Source organism: Diadema setosum, chromosome 11 (assembly GCF_964275005.1).
Source record: "Diadema setosum chromosome 11, eeDiaSeto1, whole genome shotgun sequence".
In the NCBI taxonomy this organism is placed as follows: Eukaryota; Metazoa; Echinodermata; class Echinoidea; order Diadematoida; family Diadematidae; genus Diadema; species Diadema setosum.
The window spans coordinates 3699538-3722546 of NC_092695.1; the positions used below are offsets into that span (position 1 = coordinate 3699538).

At 36.1% G+C, this 23009-nt stretch overlaps 1 protein-coding gene across 1 annotated transcript; it reads left to right on the forward strand.

Moving 5' to 3' along the window:
• Positions 1–7325: 7325 nt before the first annotated feature.
• LOC140234706 (transmembrane protein 179B-like) lies at positions 7326–20705 on the forward strand. The gene is made up of 6 exons (XM_072314740.1): positions 7326–7427; positions 13622–13735; positions 16858–16937; positions 17648–17779; positions 18612–18687; positions 20598–20705. Exons 1-6 carry the CDS (start codon positions 7326–7328, stop codon positions 20703–20705), a joined length of 612 nt encoding a protein of 203 aa, XP_072170841.1.
• The last annotated feature ends 2304 nt before the right edge of the window (positions 20706–23009 follow it).

Consider the following 23009-nt stretch of genomic DNA (forward strand, 5'->3'; position numbering starts at 1 on the left):
TGTGTGTACATTATGTTAGAATTTAAAAAAAAAGTAATATTTTTATCCAGAGGAGTTCGCGTAATTTACAAGAGCAACATATGCCATAGATTGACCTTTGTTAGAATTAAAAAAAAAAAAAGTAATATTTTTATCCAGAGGAGTTCGCGCAATTTACAAGAGCAACATATGCCATAGATTGACCTTTTGTACACGCATGAATAATGGGTGACATAGACCTGTGAGTGCTGTCGCAAAGAAGCTATCTGGAGGTCACCTAAAGATAGCGCTTCTATAACTCTTGGTCATCACCACAGAAATAGAAGACTGTAGAATAGGGCTCACACCTGTAGATAAAATGGAATGTCCCTGACCCCTTCGCAAAATCGTTCCAAAGATACTAAAATAAATGAAGAAAAGAATAATTAAAAAATCAGAAATGCAGTATGGCAAAAAAAAAAAAAAAAAAAAAAAAAAAAAACCTGAATAGCTGCAGATATTGGGTATGAATTCCTCTACAAACTGCATTTTGGTTGGAAGATGAAAGCTTTTTCTCATGGAATTTGAGGGGACTATTATTTCATTGGGTGCACTTACAGAAAATAATTTGAGTGAAAAGAACTCGTAGTCTGGCTTTGCGAACCCTTGGACAGAGTTTGAGCAGAAGAACACCCCCCCCCCCCCTTTCGAAATTTGGTGGATGAAAGGGTATATCTCACTTATCCAGGTCAGTGAAGATGAAACACCCCATTCCTCCCAGCTATTTTACAGAATTTTTTGAATTTTTATTATTATTTTAACACACGTCTCTTGATGGGAAAATATTTACCCGTTTATAGTGGCGCGAGAGCTATAGGCTATACCCCGCCAATGAGGGCGCGCATTCTTTTCCGCCATTGGGGACCATTAACTCTTTATTTTTAATGATCGATTTCACGTGCTTTATTGTAATGACACCAGTGAGATGCAGAAAGCGAGGAAACCAAGGAGGTTCTAGTGAATAAGTCATAACAGCCTTATTCCCTTTGAACCAACTTTGATGCCGCCACTCAAACAAAAAAAATAATAATAATTGAAATTCATGCCAAGGGAACATGATGTCTTAATGATGGTATTTATAGGCGTACTTTTCGCCGTCTCTATAAATCTTATCCAAGATGAGATAGTACATAATGGTTACAACACGGGGATGCGTGAATACAAATTTCGCATTTTTTTTTTTTTTTTATTAATACACCGGTTAAAATACTTGCACTCACCTGTTAGGCTGTTGTTGGTTTTTTTTCAGCAAGTCCGTCATGTAAAAACATGCATTGTTACAATCAAAGTATAAGATAATACATACACAATAATCATTGCAATGAAACAAAAAGATAATAGAAAAATGCACAACACTCTTTGGAAAAAAATCAAATACAAAACCAATAGATCGCAGAGCAAAAAAAAAAAATATATCGGAAAAAAGATAAATCAAAACAACATTACCCTTACAAAAATAAAAGAATATCATAAATCAAAACAGAACCGATATCCTTCAGAAATTATGCTAACCTTGTACATGTTCTCGTGGTTTCCGACTTTTGGTTGAAAAATATTACTGATCTGCTATATAAAAAGTGTTACTTTTACAGAAATTGGTTATAGGATTTGCTAACAATACTTTAAAGGTAGGGAATCCCATTTGCATGCCTTAAATGAAGAGTTGTATAAATACAGTGTTATGTTGAAGAGAGTATCATTTTAGAAACTCCCATAAAGTATTGAAAGTGGAAGGTAACATTTAGTACATTTTTATTGACCGTTAGATTTTGAATTGAATTTTTTTCGGGGCTCACCGTAAATTCCAGTACACTACTAGGCTACCTTTGCAGACCCATGCACTGCATGTGTGTCCATCATGTATATTTTGTGGAGAAAGTTCATCAAAACTTACAAACATTTCTATATACATTCTTGCCACACACTCTATTATGTTATTACATCAGCTCTTATACTTTTAGATTTGTGTTTATAGATAAAAAAATACAGAAGACTGCAACAAAAAGGCATAAGTGTGGCTGACACACAGAACTACTGAGTAGTTGAGTTTTGTGCATTATTCAAATTGTAGATAACTGTTGACTTCCAAATTTGTCAGCAGTGGCCTAAACAAGTCCCCTGAGGTTCATATTTAATGTTTTGCTGCATTTTGGGAGGTCTGTAAAAGGTATCCCCTACCTTTAAATGCCGAGTTCATGAGATTGTAAGTATATACTTTTATATTAACTTCATAAGTCAGAATATCAGGTCGGAGGTTAATCAAGACTTTGTAAATAATGATAATAATGATACTCGACCGGACACAGTGGCGTATCTAGGGGGGGGGGCAAGGGGGGCACGTGCCCCGGGCGCCACTCCTTGGGGGCGCAAAAAAAAAACGAAAAAAAAAACGAAGAAGAAGAAGAAAAAAAAGGAAAAAAAAAACGAAGAAGAAGAAGAAAAAAAAAAAGAAAAGGAGAAGAAGAAGAAGAAGAAAAAAAAAAAAAAAAACTCGCCCGGAAGGGGGGAGGGAGAATGGGGGGGGGGGGGGGGCAGAAAACCAAATCAAACAAGATCAAAACAAAACATGATGATGACGCGGACAAAATGACAATGTTTATTGTGTTCACACAAAAATTCCATGTTCTGTGAGCTGAAATACAAACATTTTCGGCTCGCTCGCTGCGCTCGCTCGCCAAAATTTATATAAAAAAGAAGGTAAGAACAAAACGTGATGATGTCAAAATGACAGTGTCTATTGTGTTCACACATGTCATTTTATATTTAGCAGGCAAAATGTTTCACTGAGCAGCGGCTGCAATTTCGTTCTGAAGCGATCGCCAATTGGATCAAAAGAAGGCGCCAACGGTTTCGAACATACGGGGGGGGGGGGGCAAAAAAACCCCGAATCAAACAAGATAACAACAAAACGTAATGATGACGCGGAAATATACAAATTTCGGCTCACTCGCTCGTGCTAATTTAGAGTATTTTTTTCAAGTCCTCATTTTGTTGGTATAAATCGTTATCTATAAGGCCGTCACTATATCTTGATTAGAATTGTAAGATTTAATAAGCAAAAAATGACAAGAGTTTCATGATTTGTGTTAAGCTGAAATACAAAAATTTTCGGCTTGCTCGCTGCGCTCGCTCGCCAAAATTTATATATAAAAAAAGATAAGAACAATACGTGATGATGACGAGGACATATACAAATTTCAGCTCACTCGCGCGCACTAATTTTTTTAATATCGTTATCTATAAGGCCGTCACTATATCTTGATTAGAACTGTAAGATTTGGTAAGCAAAAAATGACAAGAATTCCATGTTTTGTAAGCTGAAATAAAAAAAATTTCGGCTCGCTCGCTGCGCTCGCTCGCCAAAATCTATCAAAATTAATTACATTTAAATCACCCTCAAAAGATCCCTTTTAAGTGCTTGAAAAAGCATCATGTGGACTTTGTTTAAAGTCCCTACCGGGATGGTGTTGGGGTTGAACACTTTTTCAGAAATTAGGGGCGCAATTTTCGTGCTTGCCCCGGGCGCCGTTTTCCCTAGATACGCCACTGACCGGACATCATTGAGAACTATGCTTGGAAACTTTACCCCATCAGTTTTATTTGCGAAAATTGATCTAAACAATTAAGAAAAATCTGATTTCCAGGAGGATACATCAGTTGCAAACATTTTCACAACACACAACTCTGCATTGCACATTTTCACATGTTTTCTGGACCAACTGAGTTTTGTGCAATATGTTATCTCATTTTATAGGTGAAATTTAATTTCACTATATCAAAGTAACGAATAAACAAGCGAAATAAACGGGCCCGAAACCGCCCGTTAGATTACTCCCTAGAAACCACTCAAAACCGCCCGTCAGCTCTTTATAATCATATTATATATGTGTTATATATATATATATATATATATATATATATATATATATATATTCGCGATTAAAGGTCAAGAAAAAAAGAGAATAATAAGAAAATTTTTGCTTCTTTTGATAATAACTTCCAAAATGTGACTTTGTAGTGACCAATATATCATTTGAAAAGTATTATTTTGTACTTTATGACAGAGACCGTACTTCAAAATCTTCAAAAATAGACTTATCCGTTTTTGCAAACAAACTCTTCATAATAGTTTTGTGCTTTACTATTTTTATTGTTTTCGTAAAATATATAATTCCGTAATATGAAAGAGGTCAAAGGTCAACGAAAGTATGTAGGAATTGTTTCCGTGACACACAAATCTCTTGGTAAAGTCTCAATAGATTTTCAAATAAACATAACTAATATTAGACAAAAATAAACATGCAGTGATCTATTTTGCATAATTCAGAGAGTTGTCAAAATGAGAGTAATTATTGAGCACGTACCTTCCAGGGAACGACAGGCCATTGCGTGATACGGAATCTTCAGTAGCTGTAAAGAGTTACCTAATTTTTTAGACCTATTTTGAAGCAATAAGCCTGTTGTGTGTTATTTTTTCATCTGAAAAATTTTAAATGATACCCAATGCGCATGCATAAATCGGAGTAACGGGGGCCTTGTCAGCGTAGTGCATCCTACTGTCCGAAGACAATTAACACCTTCCTCATCACGACACAATTTCGTAATGCTGTCCTTTCATTGTTTCTTTAAGTTACGGGTACAAATTTCGCCAAAATCTCACCATTTCTTCACCAATCAATGAGCATATTTGACTTTTTCGGAACTCCGATGCACGCACAATCTTTTCTTTTTCTTTTTCTTTTTTTTTTTGTAATTGTGGCATGGTATGTTTCAGGAACTTTAAGGAAATTATTTTTTGAAAGTCTTGCGTATAAAATGCACACAGAAAATACACACTAAAAACAAACAAACAAACAAACAAACAAACAAAACCCTCATGGAATTACCCTGTTATTTTAGCACGTTATGCTAGCTTGGCTGCCTAAACTCCCAACCTTTGTCGTAGCTGATTGAGGGTGTTATCGTGTTATATTTTGCAGTGCAGCACCGCCTTTTGTTTGTTGCGCAGCTTGCAGACACACTCGGCACAGACTATAAAACTGAATGTAATGTGTTCTTATTTCGAGACGTTCGCCCTAGCGGAAACTCATAAATGATGGTATGGAATGTTAGCAATGTCGAGTTCAAGGCAGAACTATGGAACGCAATGCATTGCAAAATTTGATAAAGCCCCCTGATCTGGGGGATTGTTCTGCGCAAGCAAAACAAAGTGTTTCAAATTATTATTGTATACAGGGACCGTCGAACGTTTTTGTTATTCTCCTCCTCCTCCTCCGACCATTTCTTCTTCTTCTTCTTCTTCTTCTTCTTCTTCTTCTTCTTCTTCTTCTTCTCCTCCTCCTCCTCCTTCTTCCCCTTCTTTCTGTCTTTCTTTCTTCCTGTTCTTTCGTTCTTTCTTTCTTTTTAGTGTGTGTGTGTGTGTGTGTGTGTGTGTGCGTGAGGGAGCACTGCAGGGGAGCAAGTGCTGTGCTCTGATAGTTTTGTAAACTTTGTATACAACAACTGTATTGTTACGTAGTTGCTATAACGTAAGTACATGAGGCGACTGCACTATACAAGTTTGCTTTATAGCAGCCCCTCAATATTCATTTCCATTAAGTACTTAATGAAACAAGATGAATTTTTACTGATCATGTGGCATTATATTTTGCAAGAATATACCATGATTTTGAAGAAAAAAAAGTAAGGTATACTGCTTGACGAGTTAGGTATTTATCATACTTAAACGATATATTTTTACTAAACATATTTTCAAAAAACTGAAGGAAGTGTATCATTAATTTGAGCTATACAGAAGAGGGCTTCTATACCCTTTTCGTGCAAACTTAAACAACTTCTGGTCAGAATTAGAATAACAATTAGAATTCCAGATCAGTGGTTTATCTGCTTGCTTGCGCAGCTTGAGTAAAAACCCTGTACTTTGCAGGGATGTTCAAAGTTTTGCAACGCATGGCGTTCCGTATGTAAAACCAGTGTGGATCGAGATATCCTGCGGCCATGGATCGATGATTGAACACAAACTTGATATTTCAGACAGCTGGTACCTGTACACCCAACAAGAACCAAAGAGATCCTAAGGCATAGAATCTCTCTGGTTGTTAACCCCTAACAACACACGGGTCAGTCAGGACGACTGTTATTGGAGTAGAGCGTTCTCGGTTATTTCCTAGAGGGGAGCTTCCATTGAGTGGTCATGAAAAAACAGCCGAACATTGGAAGTCAAAGTTTACTACCCTTTACCCCGACGTCAAGCTGTTCAAAAGAGAGAACTCGTCATTCCACACTCTCATGAATTCTATCATTTTGTCTCGGAGAATATCATGTATGAAATGGTTCTTAGAGACTCGTCTGCCCACGTAACCATGTGAAGAAAAATAACATGACTGAAAATAAAACGAAGACATGCTAGTCCCATTCAATATATATATATATATATATATATATATATATATATATATATATATATATATATATATATATATATATATATCTTTTCGAGAGTTGGATAGTCTTTACAATTTAAAACAACATTCCTCCTAATTTTCAAAGGTAAATGGTCACCGTCATTTTCTCTGTTCATAATTTGAGCAATGCTGGCAATGATTAGTGATATCTCTTCAAATTAATTCCTAATTCATGAGTTATAGTCATGATGTGCGAGAGAACAGAGTACCTGCATGCAGTTGAGGTGCAAAGGGCTGGCAGCTGATACACTTGCCAAAGATTCTAAGTGGGACTTATACTTGGGTATATACACGTAGTATCTTTATTACCATCATGGGCCCTGCTAATGTACAGCAAACTTTGCTCTGACTGTGTATTTGCGTCAGTGTGTGTAATATGAACTGTTCCAGTTTTGTGGATCGGAGTCGTCATAAAACGCCAAGCAGAGCATTGGAGAGGAAACCTTTTGTAGTACAGATTGTATTGAACTTGATCTTGCTTGCCCACCGTCAACCGCAGTCAAAGGCTGTATGTTTTAAATGAGGTTGCATATAGCTTCCGCTTAGACATCGCCAGGGGTATCGCGTCGTTAACAGGCAGAGCTCGAACGACTTTTCATTCTTACAAGTTAGAGCTTGCATGTTCATGTTTCTCCCTATAGCTTTGGCTCATATTCCTCGTGTAAAACTAACCTTTTCCCCTGTTTGCCCCAAAAACAGAACATGCACGAAACCGAGGAAGAAGAGCAAAACATAGCCTGAAATTTGACTGGGAGATTTGTTAGACTTCGTCATATTTAATACTGATACGTAGACACATGCGTATTTTCACCATTTCGTAAGACCTGACATATTGTTGCGACGATGACTTTTGCGAGGAACATCGTACTTTTCGTGAAGATTCTTATCCTGGCAGGACTCGTGTTCAGCTCTCTGGCAATCGCCATCGTAACTTCTCTGCTTAAGGTAGGATGCCGTCATTCCAAAGATAACCTTTTGATTATAAACGTCTTCTTGACGCCGATGTATGGAAAGAACCAATAAGGAGGTATGACACACAATAATGTGCGTTACCTTAAATATTGTGCCTGATAGCTGTATGTAAAAAAATGTGTTAGGCTACTAGCATTATAGTTCCCGGACAGATTTTATTCATTATTTTCTCATTTTGTGTGTGATGCACTCTCTATCAAACATGTAGGAAAAATTCTTTTCTAAGCTGAGAGGCCAACCATGCATTATTGGTCTGTGTGATAGCGTAGTATATAACGCACATTAAAAATTTGAAGTTATATTGAAACATTGTACCAACGTAGATGTTTGCTTTAACTTCATGATCGTAGAATACCACGAACAGAATGCCTATAGGCCTATATAGATGTTGTATGTTTGTGACAAGGCTACGGAGATTCCAGATAGGGGTATGATTTTTTGTAGACCCCTATTTTGCAATCAGCTGCAATACTGATTATTGTATTGAAACATTGTATACCAACTTTGATGTTTGCGATGACTTGATAATCGTAAAGGTAAAATACATTGTACCACGAAAAGAAGGCCTATAGACGTTTCCGATGTGATGTTTTGAAATCGTTGAAGGCTTCCGTGGTGGTATAACGTTGGGTGGTAGAAGTCTTAAAGGAAACCAAAACCCAAATATAAATGTGGATTGAGTGAGAGCAACAATATTAGTTGAACTCATCAATGAAAGTTTGAAGAAAATTGGGCATTCCGTTCAAAAGTTATGAGCTGTTAAAGTTTCAGTGCCGTCATTCAATTCAATTCAAAGTTTATTTCATTTTTCGACATAACATATGTTTCACTTCTTTTGATAACAGAGAACAAGGTAAATAGAACATAGTGAAATGAAAAGACTGTACAATAATTGAGGACCTATAGTAATCATACATTGTATAGTAAAAAAGAAACAGAAGTGATCGAAGTGAAGTACATGTATACCGTGCGAAAAATGGAGGGACCCACTAAAAAGACAGAGCTTGTAGTTTGTGGGTCATCACTGGACAAGGAGACTATTGCAGTTCATGACGTCATTGTGGACAACAATATATAGAAAATATAAAGAAAATTCAACATATTTTTACTTTTCTAGCATTATGAAGGAGGACTTTGCTCACCTCTTTCAGAAAGCAGAGGGAATTATTGTCCCCTTAAAGGTAGGGGATACCTTTTACAGACCTCCCAAAATGCAGCAAAACATTAAATGTGAACCTCAGGGGACTTGTTTAGGCCACTGCTGAGAAATTTGGAAGTCAACAGTTATCTACAATTTGAATAATGCACAAAACTCAACTACTCAGTGGTTCTGTGTGTCAGCCACACTTAAGCCTTTTTGTTGCAGTCTTCTGTATTTTTTTTAATCTATAAACACAAATCTAAAAGTATAAGAGCTGATGTAATAACATATAGAGCGTGTGGCAAGAATGTATATAGAAATGTTTGTAAGTTTTGATGAACTTTCTTCACAAAATATACATGATGGACACACATGCAGTGCATGGGTCTGCAAAGGTAGCCTAGTATATAGTACTGGAATTTACGGTGAGCCCCGAAAAACATTCAATTCAAAATCTAACGGTCAATAAAAATGTACTAAATGTTACCTTCCACTTTCAATACTTTATGGGAGTTTCTAAAATGATACTCTCTTCAACATACCACTGTATTTATACAACTCTTCATTTGAGGCATGCAAATGGGATTCCCTACCTTTAACGTGTGTCAGTATCATGTCGATGGAATGCGTGCTTTCCATGAAAAATTGAATTTTGTGGAATTCTCCATAATATTTTCTTTATATTGTTGTCCACAATGACGGCATGAACTGTAGTAATCTCCTTATCCAGCAGTGACTGCACTGAAACTTTAAAAATTCATAACGGTTGAAACGACTGTCCGCTTTTCCTCAAACTTCAAATGATATATTCTACTAATAATGTTACTTTCACACAATCCAAATTTATACTTGGGTTTTGATTTCCTTTAACGGTGCACCAAGTATTCTTTCTTGGATATATAGGTAGACCCCTATAGCTATTTTGCAGTCACAGCTGCAAAATAAAACAGCAAGATACAATGGTGTTCACGATCATTGCGTTGTAATGATGGTAATGGGAGATCATGCACTATAAAACAATCTAGGGATATACACAAAACTTTATTATCTGAAATTGTCTTTGTTATCATATGAAGAGTTTGTTCGCAAAAACCGATAAGTCCATATTTGCCAAATGGAGATATTTGCGATTAAAGATCAAGAAAAATAAAGAGAATAATAAGAAAATTTTTGCTTCTTTTGACCATAACTTCGAAAATACACCTTTATATGTAGTGACCAATATATCATTCAAAAGGTATTATTTTGTACTTTATGATAAAGACCGTACTTCAAAAATCTTCAAAAATGGACTAACCGGTTTTTGCGAACAAACTCTTCTTGAAAGACTTGTGCTGTAGGCCTAAGGTACATCAGAGTAAGTAGGTTCTATCGGCTGGTCACGGCTCGTCCTAGCAAATTAAAGGACCGTATAAGTTTTACCTAACTTCAGGTTTGTCACAGTAATTGCTGAAATAATGAGAAACCTCTAAGAAAGCGTAGAATGAACGACAGGAATAGACTACCTATACAGTGGACAGAGAAAAGGGAGAGGGAAGAGGAAGATGATGGGTCAAAACCAGGGTACGAGAGGCATGAGATAATTATGCTCTTCAAAATAAAGGATGATTTCGTATTGAGATATCATATGCATAGACCATTAATTTATTTCAGTTGACACTTTACTCGTCTTTGTAAGAGACGCAACGCGCAAATTTGCCAAACATACTCTCATAATATGGAATCCATATACAAACAACGAATAAACTTGCTTCGACTATAGGTGACCAGATAAGTACGGCAAGAGGAAAAATTCATAATAAAGTGACCCTCTCTTCATGTGAAAAGAATGTGTTTGTGATATGATCGTTGAAAGGAGGCTGTAAGGAATTATACGTACTTTGATTCTCAATTCGTGTGAAATGAGCTGGAAAGAAACCAAATCATTTTGCGGAAGGACGCACAACGGGCAGAAGGCCCATTATGTCCTCTGGAAATAATCAAAGTGCGCATTTCCTGGTCTTTGTCTTTATCTTTCTTTTGTTTTTGCTTTTCTTTATCAATACTGTATGCACACCTAAGAACACTGTCTAACAACAGTTTCTAGCGTTATGTCTTAAAGGCCTATGCAGCTAATCGAAATTTCAGGTAAAACTGACTTATACTCCTGGTATAATTCGACACCATATTAGCCCTTTAAAAAAAATAAGTGGGGGTGAAAAAAGTATTTTAAAAAATCGCCGTTTCAGATCGCTAGGTCACCGTGTTCTCTCTTCCTTCTAACCCTCCTTGTTCCTTCTTGTTTCATCTTTCGTCATGAATACCTTGATGTGTCAAATGAGCAATATCACATCGTGGATGTTCCGTGTCGAATAATTAACAATACGTGACCTTGCGATTTGACACGGCGATGGGTTTTTTAACTTTTTCCATCCCCCCCCCCCCACACTTGTCTGTTCCACAGAACTGCAACATTGCTCAATCATGAGCAAAATCAACGATCATACACGATCTGCCGAAATGGTACACCCTGTCCAACTGTCTCAGTTCAGATAAATGCATAGCTCTTATGCATATACGAAAGTCTCCGGCAGTACATATACCAAGGGAACAGACCTAAACATTTTTTCATTTTAAGTTTGATATTTTGCAGAGATAAGATGGAAGATTGTGCGAGCACTGTCGCTTACCTCGCTGCCCTCCCGAAGCGAACCTCTCTTTATAATATATCCTGTATAGATATACCATGGAAACGATTTAATACCGAAACAATTACAGCATTTAAGGAATTCATATTTCTAAAAAGCACAAACAATATGCAAGTCGCACAAGGTATTCATGATGAAAGATGAAACAAGAGAAAAAAATGAAAGAAAGAAGGAAGGACAGAAGATGAGAAAAAGAAATGAAGAATCCTAGATTTACCAACATTATTCGCCTGTTAGCAGTTCAGCGCCTTTTACAATGAATCGAGTTGGAGTCGAGATTAAACTCACCTAAAGTAAGCCCTATTGCTTTAAAAATGCTAAGTGCACCATGATATTCAAGGTCCTGTCTACTGGAAACAGTGATTTACTGTTCAAGATATCACATTTGATGCATGCGTGTAGGTCTGTTGTATGACAAAACACCCTGCCATATAAAAAAGACGGTTTAGTTACCATGTTGATTGGATGTATTTACATGCACATAGCTCAGTATTAATGTGGAGCAAGGGGGGGGGGGGGCATTTTGGAAAACCCTCCGAAAGCCCAAAACAGCGGGTCAGTAGCATTTTTCGCTTTTGTTATTTTCTTTCCTGTTTCCTTCATTTTCAGGTAAAAAGTTGTACAGGAATGTGTGTGTGTGTGTGTGTGTGTGTGTGTGTGTGTGTGAGTGTGGAGTGGATGCATGCAGCCTCCTCCTCCCCCCTCCACCCCCCCCCCCGCCACATAATAATATGCCTGCCGTGATCCATGTCATGTGTGTGTGGGGTAAATCTTTTGATTGAAGTTTTAGATTGCAAGGGACCACATCACTGTGAGATGAAAACATCAAATGCAGCTAATAAAAGCAACATTATTTCCTGTACACTATGCAGCGAGCTGGCAGAATAAAGCTAATGCGCTGCTGATCGAAGTCCACAGAAATAACCCTATTCAATCAAATCGAAAGTGGCACTGCAAATATTTGAAATGTGAGTCTATGTTTTCCTTCCCTCTATATGGTACAAGTAAACACGTGTGGGCTCGATATACCAGCGAACTAGACATTGCAAACAATAAAGATGTTGATATATGCTCGAGGCGGAACGAGTTTCCTTGCGTACACTCACTCATCAGTTTCGCCTCAGTCAGGATATGTCGACTTTTCAGGACCTGGATCAGGATTTGCAAGTTTTAAGCAAGAAATATACACACATATATAGGGCCTATACATATATATATATATATATATATATATATATATATATACATATATACTAGTATATATATAGGCCTACATACATACATACATATATATGTATAGACACACACACACAAACACACACACACACACACACACATATATATTTTTTGTATATACATATATGTATATATCTTCAGAGAAGTTACCTTCGTCCTGATACACATTTCTATCTGTGCTAGCGTAATGGTATACACTGACGTTCTTGCAATCTTTTATGTGATAAAAACCTAAAATGTCCTAAACGCTTCACCATGCTGGGGGAGCATGTTTGTTTGTTTTGTTTTGTTTGTTTTGTTTTCTTTTGGGGGGAGGGGGTGTTGTTGTTGTTGGGGTTTTTTTTAGAAACAAAAGAACAAACAGGTTAGTAATCGCATTCGTCATCAGCGACCAGGATGCGATATTGATGTTAAACTTTGAAATCCGTTCCTGAAGCAGGCATACACAAAGCTGTACACAGGTTATTTTTATTGCCTAACCACAGGAAATATTCGGTAATGCCGCCATTTACTTTAAAGTGACCATAATGATCATTTCAGATACCCTGTGTATAGTATAATTTGTCAAAAATTATCCATGGGGTTTCATTCCATGTTGAGATTGACTTCAAAAAAGATAGAAAGAAAAAAAGAATGACAAAAGCACAGTACACGTTTCATCAAAGCCAAACATGTAATAGTGACGAACTTATTGGACTCACATTAATTTCAAAAAAGATTTGTGTTCTTCCTGTTGAATCATTGTTGTATTGTCTAACAATGGTCACTTTTTTAGAGTTAAGTGTATGTGCGAAATTGATTATAAATTATTCTCTATAATGTTTGCAAATGAGTTGTGAGCTAGCTGGCATAAACACCTCATCTCATTGACATGATTGTGTTGTTGTGACTGATTGTACTCTTTGAATAATTAATTTTTTGAAATTTTACAACTCATTATTGTGAACTTTATTATTTCATACTCAATTCTGATGAGACACCTAAGCTGCTCTTTGTCTTTGACATTTGTTTTATTCAAGCGAATTTGAGTATAGGCCTACAGAAGTACTATTGCACATATTAAAGTCAATTTTACCATTTATGTTCTCCTTGTCACATTGCAGGGAAACTTTGACGGTCACTGCCCCCTCTATGCAACGGCTACAAAAAAGGAAGATCACAAAATATATCTAGCTTTCAACACTGTGTCCAACTGTAACTATGTGATTGCATTAAATGTGAGTAAACGTCTTGGTCTGTCTGGTACCAATTCACATTATGGAAGGGTACATGGCATTTTCAGGAGAAGGGGTGTGTGCGGTAAGCGGGCAATGACGTCTGGAACTTAAACGAAGTGGTTGAACTCGCCCATTATTAATACTGAAATTAGGCAGAAGATGAATATAAACAAACACACTTTGTTGTACAAATTCTTCCAAAACACAGCAGAATTAATAGGCGAACAGAATATGCAATTATTACTGCAGGAACTATATGCAATGGAAATATAATTATGTTGACTTGAAATGATTCACGATACTGAAAGTTTAAACTGAGACTCTTCCTGATTTCGTGGACGTGCTCATGCAGACAAAATCACACGGACAAAAAGACAGACGTATCTCCATCTAGACACACACACATGCGGGGAATATAATAACAAACACTTAGATCAGTCATACAGTATGTTACTCATTATTCTGCTGTGTAAGTTTTTTATGTATCTTTTATTTCTAAATGATGTATTATCATCTATGTGCTTTAACATCGTTAGTCCTTATTCAATCCAAATGCAATTGGTTTGAAATTACATCACACTGCAAAAAGGAAAAAAAATCGGTGTTAGATTCAACACCACGGGTGTTAAATCTAATACCGATCAAGTGTCAATAGAGGACCACACCCACAGGTGTACAAAGTATGTTGTGATGGTGTTGATAAGTGTTTACCTGGCACTTCATGGTGTTAATTTGACACTGCGCTGGTGTTAATTCAACAATGACACCGCATGGTGTTGGTTTGATATTGCTGGTGTTAATGTCAATGGTATAGCACCTGCGCAGCTTCAATAGGAGACCACACCAACTGGTGTTACTGTGGTTATAATCACACCTTTTCTTCAAAAATCAAGTACTTAATCGGAAAATGCTTGATCGTCTTGTAGAAGTTCAAAATCAACAAGAAAAACAGTAACAACTATTAACACAATAATGTTATATTTTGAAGTGACACCCGGGGGTGTCGTTCTAACACCACAAATTAGCACCGAAAATTTAACACCAGCTCGGTGTTTCATATTTAACACCGGACTTTTTTTGCAGTGCATGAACTGTATTCTTTGGTGCAAAGAAGCGAAGTTCGCATACAGAGGATTTTAAATCACTCCAAATTGATCATATTACATTCTGGAATGAAAGAGCGATAAACGATTTTAACGATTTTAAGTAAAGATCTCATCAGCAACGAACTACTACACTGTAAAAACATCGGTGTTAGATTTAACACCACGGGTGTTAAATCTAACGCCAGTCAAACTTCAATAAAGGACCACACCCACAGGTGTTGAAAATGCACTGTGATGGTGCTGAAAAGTGTTCACCTGACACTTCGTGGTGTTAATTTGACACTGTACCTGGTGCTATTTTGACACTGTACTGGTGTTAATTAAAAAATGACACCACATGGTGTTGATTTGATATTTGTTGGTGTTGATATCAATGGTTTAACACCCGTCCAGCTTCAATAAGAGACCACACCAGCTGGTGTTACTGTGGTGTAAATTTATTTTCACATTTTTTCAAAAATCTAGTATTTTAATGTAAAATTCTTGATCGTCTTGTTTAAATCAAAAATCAACAAGAAGTGCAGGTACTAAGAAACTCTTCAAAAAACAGTTTAAAATTTGGAAATGACACCAGGAGGTGTTAATTTAACACCATAAATGAGCACCGAAAATTTAACACCAGCTCGGTGTTCACTATTTAACACCGGACTTTTTGCAGGGTAACTCACCACATTACAATACTATAACAGGAAGAAATATATTTTATTTGTGACCCAGCACCTCAAAACAAACAAAAAGTCGCCAGACATGAATTTTTAGTTAAGAACATATTTTGAAAGAGCAGACTTTAAGCTTTAAAATGATGTACAACTCAAATCAAATGGACTCTCCTAACCTATCTAAATATTGGAAAGAACGCACAAACTCAGGAAAGGTGTGAACTGAGAAAAGAGGCTCTGATGTACAGTGTCTATTCAAGCGCTTAATCTTTACCAAACCGAGCTGACTGTGCGATGAATGGGACAAAAAACAGGAAGTAAACCACCAGAGTAACAGCAATGAACAGATTATCAGATTAAACTGAAATTAAGCACGCCTCATTAACACATTCTGTCCATAATTAATGCCAACTTTCAAAGCAGTGGCACTATCTTTTCAAAAGTTATTAGAGTTGAAAGTGAAGAGTGTCTAAAAGGTTTTTCAGAAATGAAAAAGGGATTCTAAAGACACACCTAATCACACTATTCTACCAAAAATGTTTGAGATAAACTGCTAAAAACACACACTTTCCTGCCCGTTTTATGATACCAAATTTCAGCATAATGTAAAAGAAGACCCTCTCTTTCAGAAAATATGAAAAAGTCAAGTTCGGCTAGATTGACCCACTTTACTTATTTTCAGTCCTCACGCAACAGTGTGTGCGACTTTATGTTCGTTTTGAGGTGCACGGTCACATTTAATGTATATTAATATATATATATATATATATATATATATATATATATATATATATATATATATATATATATTAGAATTGATCTTGTCCGGTTGATATAATCAAATGAATTCACGGAGCCCTTAACACTAAAATATATCCAAAAACATGAGGATGCTTCAGAAAATATCATTCTATGTCATCAATAAACTGATAATTGATATATCTTACGTACATCTCTGAAAAAATAAAAAATGGCTTAATTTCATCAAACTGCATAAGACTGGAAAAAAAAAAAACTATGGAAAACGTTTCAAAAAAAAAAAAACACGGATCAAGAGGAAATTTGCTGTTCCGAAACATATTACTACTTTTAATAGACCCATTACAAGTAACAGATTAAACATTGAGAGGAAGGCCATTAAACACGTTACAAAGTGCTCAATAATAAAAGAAGTTTACGCTCTACATTAAAAATTTTTGAAACAACAATGTTCAGGGGTATAAACCAAAGCGAAAAGATTCAACATCAAGGACTGATACTTCTTGGATTGAAATAGGTGACAATTAAAATCACCCAATCATATTCTTCGGTATTCCTATAGATGTCTTGTGATTTCTACCATTAATTCTATATACAGTTTGTGGCTGTTGCACTCGCCGTCATGCTTGGAGTATGTCGAGGCAGGGAACTGCTGAAGAAAAACAGAGCATCAGAAAAGTGAGATGGATATACTTTTCTTTGTCTGATTGTGTGATACACCGTACACAACTTATTATGTGGATGCTGTGTTAATGACGACCTAAAACTGCCTTTGTTGTTGTTATTGTTTTTAAAACATAACCTTTGCTCGTTAGTGAAATGCGGTAAGTTTTCGTTGTGATACGGCAACAACTTACCAAGCATTTTAAACTTCCAATTATGATATAGTATACAACAGCAGTGGAGTTGTAAAACTTTTGACCCTTCATACGGACTGTGTGTTCGATACTCGATGAGTATATAGGTTAAAAGAGCAAATCTACTTTGATAGAATTTGTGTGAACTTGGATGATATAGCTAAACCTTAGTGTGTTCAAATCGCACCGTGTTGTGCTTATAGACATCAGGCGCGATTTGTTTGTTGGGTTTTTTTCAACTTCACTCCAATTTCACTATTATACTCACTATTTTCTGTCATTCACTCGTTCAAGAGTGAACATTCTGACCCATTTTTTTTTTTTGAGAGAGAGAGAGCGTATATATACATATATGTATATATAATAATGATAATAATAATGCATCACGTCTATATAATAACAATAATAATAATGCATAAATAATATATATAATAACAATAATATATATATATATATATATATATATATATATATATATATATATATATAACGAGTTAGGTATTTCATTTTTCTCCTTTGCATTATTTTCAGTGTGGTGGTTTCCTTTTTCCTGGGTGTTGTCTGCTTCGTGCTCGTCTTTCTTATGCTGGTCGCGGCGTGCATTGTGTCCGTAGGCTTCAAAGCCTTGTGCGGTGAACTTATCTCTCAAGAGCCTGAGCTGAAGTAAGTATAAATTAATCTCTGTTACACTGATGTTTTGAGTAAATTTGTTTTCAGTCCCAATATTTTCATTTCATCCATGTTAAAGGCGATGGCTAGTAACTGAACAGTGGGAATCAGTGGGAACGCTGAGGGATGATTGTTCCAATCTTTGTGGGATTCATGTAAGAGTACATTATGTATCTATTGTTGTGTGAAAATAACATTGTTTGCTTCAGAATGGTCTCATATTCAAGTAATGTGCAGTTTAATGTTTCCAGGTTAGCATGCCTGTACAGTGACGGGGCGAATAAACTGCACATTACTTGAATACGAGACCATTCTGAAGCAAATGATTTTCACACAACAATAGATATATAATGTACTCTTAAATGAATCCCACAAAGATTGTAACAATCATCCCTCAGCATTCCTGCTGATTCCCACTGTTCATTTAATAGCCATCCCCTTTAAGCTATAGTTTCTATACAACTTAGTAACGAACCTGTTCCCTCTTCGAATTGGGCCTATGCTCATCTAATTTCTCACTCTCACACGATATCAGAATGTAGTAATTGTACTTCGTTGTTACCACCTCATTTGCATAACCTCAAAAATATATAAATCAACGAGATCTATAAAACTGTGAAGAACAATGTTAGTATCATGATCATTTTGATCACATAACTTTGTTAATTTTCCACTCAAGGAAATGGTTGTCCTTAACGATCATAATGAAATATGTAGTAAAATTTTCACAGAGTATATAATAACATGGGTTCGTAATGATGGTACAGCTTTGTTAAAGACAACACATCATTGTGGGGTTTTTTTTTTCTCTCTCTCTCTTGAACAGATGTGTCCAATTTGAAAAGTTCACATCGGAGGAGTTTGATCCATCGAATTTCTACACTTTCCTTAATACTGCACAGGTAATTGAATATGAAATAGTGATCTACTCATTCGTTTGTGTAAAGTGTTATTGAAATCACGGTTTCATTAAAAGAACAATTTTTTAAAATTATTTTTCTTGCAAAAGAGTGGGTCACGTCAATTCGTACAACCATTACTTATTATATGGGCAATTTCGTGGGAAGGTGAGCATGACATCAAAATTTTAAGTTTATCATATTGCAAGTACATTACATTTATATTGAAAATATTGAAGTTACTGAATTATATATAATGTATGTCTGTTAAATATCTTACCGAGATACAGCTTCAAATATTGAAGAGAATTGTTGAGTTTTCCAGTTAAGCAAATCTATTTGCTAAAATGACTTGTAATTTTTAGACAACCTTCCAAACGTTTTCATCACCAAATTGAAGTGTTTGATCCATGTAACGCGAGTTACCAAAACAATACATATTCTTCATTCTGCAGAAAGCAGTAGAGAATTATAATTTCTGAATATGATATAGTAATATTTGTTTACCATGCCAAATTAACAGTATAAATGAGTCAAACAGATAGCTTCAGAACACAATGATACATCATGCACAGGTTCTGTGCTGTAACAGCTGCTTTAAACAAAATTCAGGCCTGATTTATAAAGGAAAGAAAGTCGAATGTTTAAAAGTTATGATTTGTCACATATGGACATTATAGTGAAACAGGTGAACACAAAGTATAGTGTACAATGTAACATTTACAAACAAAAACGGATGCAGTTCAGTTTTTAATACATGTATAGGCTTTCCCGGCCATATGTGCATTTTTGTCAGTCCATTTGATAGCAGGTTCAGTCAATTTAGCAAAGACCCGTGTTATCGCACAGTCTGTCTTTCAAAATTGCAACTCGTGCGTTCAATTTAGCATTTCGATCAATGAAATTTGCTCATACAAGGTATGTGGATTTCGAATGCGTAAAAAGGGCATTCAAATTGGCTGGCATTCTACGTTCATTCAAATTCGCTATCACTCGCCGAAAAGGGTTGGGCTGTCAAATCTTTTCAATATATTCATTCACATTATACGTCATATTCTAAAAGATTAGAACATTTAAATGTGTATTTCTATGTAACTTTTTGTTTCATCCACATAGGCTACTGTTAAGCAGTAAAAGCATCATATTTTTGACCCTATCTCGAGTGTGTTGTTCTGTAACGCCCCTTTCTTTCATAAACATGGCATTATAGGCCTAAATGTACCAGTACTACAAGTCATAACCCACTAGAAATTCAAGGTAGGAAAAGTCTTATCAAAATTTTCTAGTATGAGAAGAAGTCTTTCCCAAAACATGTTTTTATAGAACATAAATGACCACGTGTCCCACTTTGTCACGCGAGTTACCGAAATTAACTGATTTAACATGCCAATGTGTTTGTTCATTATTTCATTTATTTGATTTATTCACAAGCTAGGCCTTTGTCATCTCTACTCATTTAGCAAAATGTAATTTGTAGATCCAATACGTTTACAAAGGTTAAATACATTACCCCATAGATGTACTATGATTTACGTGGAGTTGCTATTATGCAACAATTCTGGTTTTTAATTATCAACAGCAAGTTAACTATACATACAGTTTTATGATTTTTCGGGGGGATGCACCAAGCAATGTCATATACTACCACTTCTGTTCATATTCTCAAAAATTATGCTTTTTTGCACCTCTCTTGTAAATGGCATCCTTACAAATTTCGTTCATTGTACATGGAATGCCATTACAGTATATGCACCTTTTTTTTTCTTTAGAAATAGTCCTATTTACATATTTTTGTTGGAGATAGAAGATGAATGAATGACTGAATGAATGAATCAATGAATGAATAGAGTTTTCTGTTAGATTTCTTTTCCATACCGGGCTTTTGAATTGAATTTTGTCCCATTTCCCCACAGATTGCATCTTGGCTGAATGTCCCACTGTGGCTCTTTGTTGGAATTGCCTCCATCTTACTCTTTGTTTGCTGGAAGCCGAGAGCTCCCGATACCGAAGTCTTGACCTAAGGCCGTCGGCAAGAACCTCCTTGTCCTATCATAGCTTTGAAGGATAGAATACGGTATCCCGTCAACCTTGCCTAAGTCGACCTCAAGTCGACCTCGCACAAGTCCAAACAAAGACGAAGAAAATTTTTAACCCTGAGGGAAATAGATACGGTGTTCATTCTGTCTGGCAAGTTTATATGAAAAGGGGAAATCCTCCCAAATTCAGTTAGTCTGCTAAGAAAAAGAAAACTAGTACGAGTTCGACGGTCAAATTTTGATCAAAATCGGGTGACAATTAATAAGGAAGTTTTGACATTTAAAAGTTTTGCTAATTTTTCAGGAAACAGATCTTGAACGGTCAATTTCAATATGCAAATAGTAAAGTGAGCATGTCATTCCCTCACAACCTTCGTTTGTGCATTAAATTTTCAAATTTCTAATTCTTCATTAAAACGCATTTATGCCCGAGGTTCAAATCCTGGCATATCTAACATCGAACTTATCACAATTGTGAGGTTATTAAAAAAAGGAATAACAACATGTTTCAGACTTGAATGACAGAAACGTCGAAATTTCATCATTTTTTGTACACGATCAATGGAAAATTGTGAGGTTATGACATGGTTAGCTTACTCATTTGCATGTTCATATACACTGTATAAGAACTGTTTGCAAAAAAAAAGATTAGCAAAACTTAAAAATTTCATATAACTTTTATTTATTTTTCATCCGATTTTGATCATATTTTGGTGAACTCCTAAGAATTTACTCTTTTAATTTACCAGACTAACTTATTTTTCGACGGAATCTCCCCTTTAAGTCGAGAGATTTCCCCCAGGTCTCTTTGAATTCGACTTGGGTGAAGTAGACTGTTGGCTGGTGTTGGTCTTCTATGTGAACAAAATTCACCACCGCATGAGAAGTAAGAATAAATGTATTTGCACAAAATTTGAATTTCCACTCTATATTCAGAAAATGCCTCTTGAAGTCTGTCTATGATAACGTAAACCAAATCATTCAGTGTCAGCAACTTCTCTGAGGTAATAACTTTCATGTACTAAGGATGGAATCAAATTGTCACAGATTTATTCAATGTTAAGGGGTAGACCGAACTGGAAATCCTAACCTCATAGCATGTATGATATTGTGTTGTCATGACTCGTGTTTTGAATGATTATTTAAAAAACACATTCGAATAAGCTTATGTAGTTCCTATGACGCGGAAAAGTCACAATATTGGAGAAAGCTCCACAGACGGCCAAAGCAAAATGCATGCTAACGACCTAGTGTGGCATATTTTCATTGTTAAGATATCACCTTTTGTAGCATACATGTATTCGTTTAAAGGCCAGTGAGAAGGTTTGCCGGTTTAACAGCCACTTAAAGCTCACCTATTGTGATATTCTGACCTTTACAAAACTGACGCATATTTCTATTACTTTCATAATCAACAAAGTTTTTGATCGGGTCACATAACATGATTTGCTGTGATATCTCCACGGTGAAAAAGGGTAGAAGTCGAGTGCGTGAGAATGAAAAATAAGGATAATTCACATTCGATACTCTGAATCGGGTATCAAACTGTGCGTAATAAGAGGTGTAAAACATTTTACGACGCATAGATGTTTTACGCAGGGCCTTTACACCTCATAAATACAACAAACCATCAGAATATGTTTAACGTTCTATTATACAGATGATGACTGGCGGGGGAGAGAACATACCGAATGTTCCACCCGAAGGGTTAGAAATGCTATTGAGGGAGGTTATAAGTCCCAAGACGAAGTCGAGGGACTTATAGCCTCCCGATATAGCATTTCAAACAATGAGGATGGAACGCTTGGTACATGTTCCCGACAACAAAACATCTGTTATATTACACTGTATATGGGTTAGTCAAATATCATCATCTGTTATGGGTTAATATTGTAGTCAAAGTAATCTGAGAAAACTTACCTTACATTTTGCGCAGAATTTTATCGTGGAAACCATGTTCGCAAAGTCAACCACTGCACAACGCACTCGATCGCTCGCGAAGAGCCAAAGTCACTGTGCGCGGGTCCTTCAAATCACACTTTCATACGCATTACAATAATCGGTCATCTGCTTTTCCACATTGTATGGAATATGCAAATTTATCCTATAGATTGCGTGAAAAAATGATCGTTCAATCGTTTGGTATTGTGTGTCATTTGTTACGTGAAAATGTTTTCCCATGGGAGAACATAACCAATGCGCCTCCATCACGTGACTGTGTTTAGCCAATCACAACCGGTATTTGACTAACCCATTTAATATCAAGATTTGTAGACTGGGGGAGAGAAC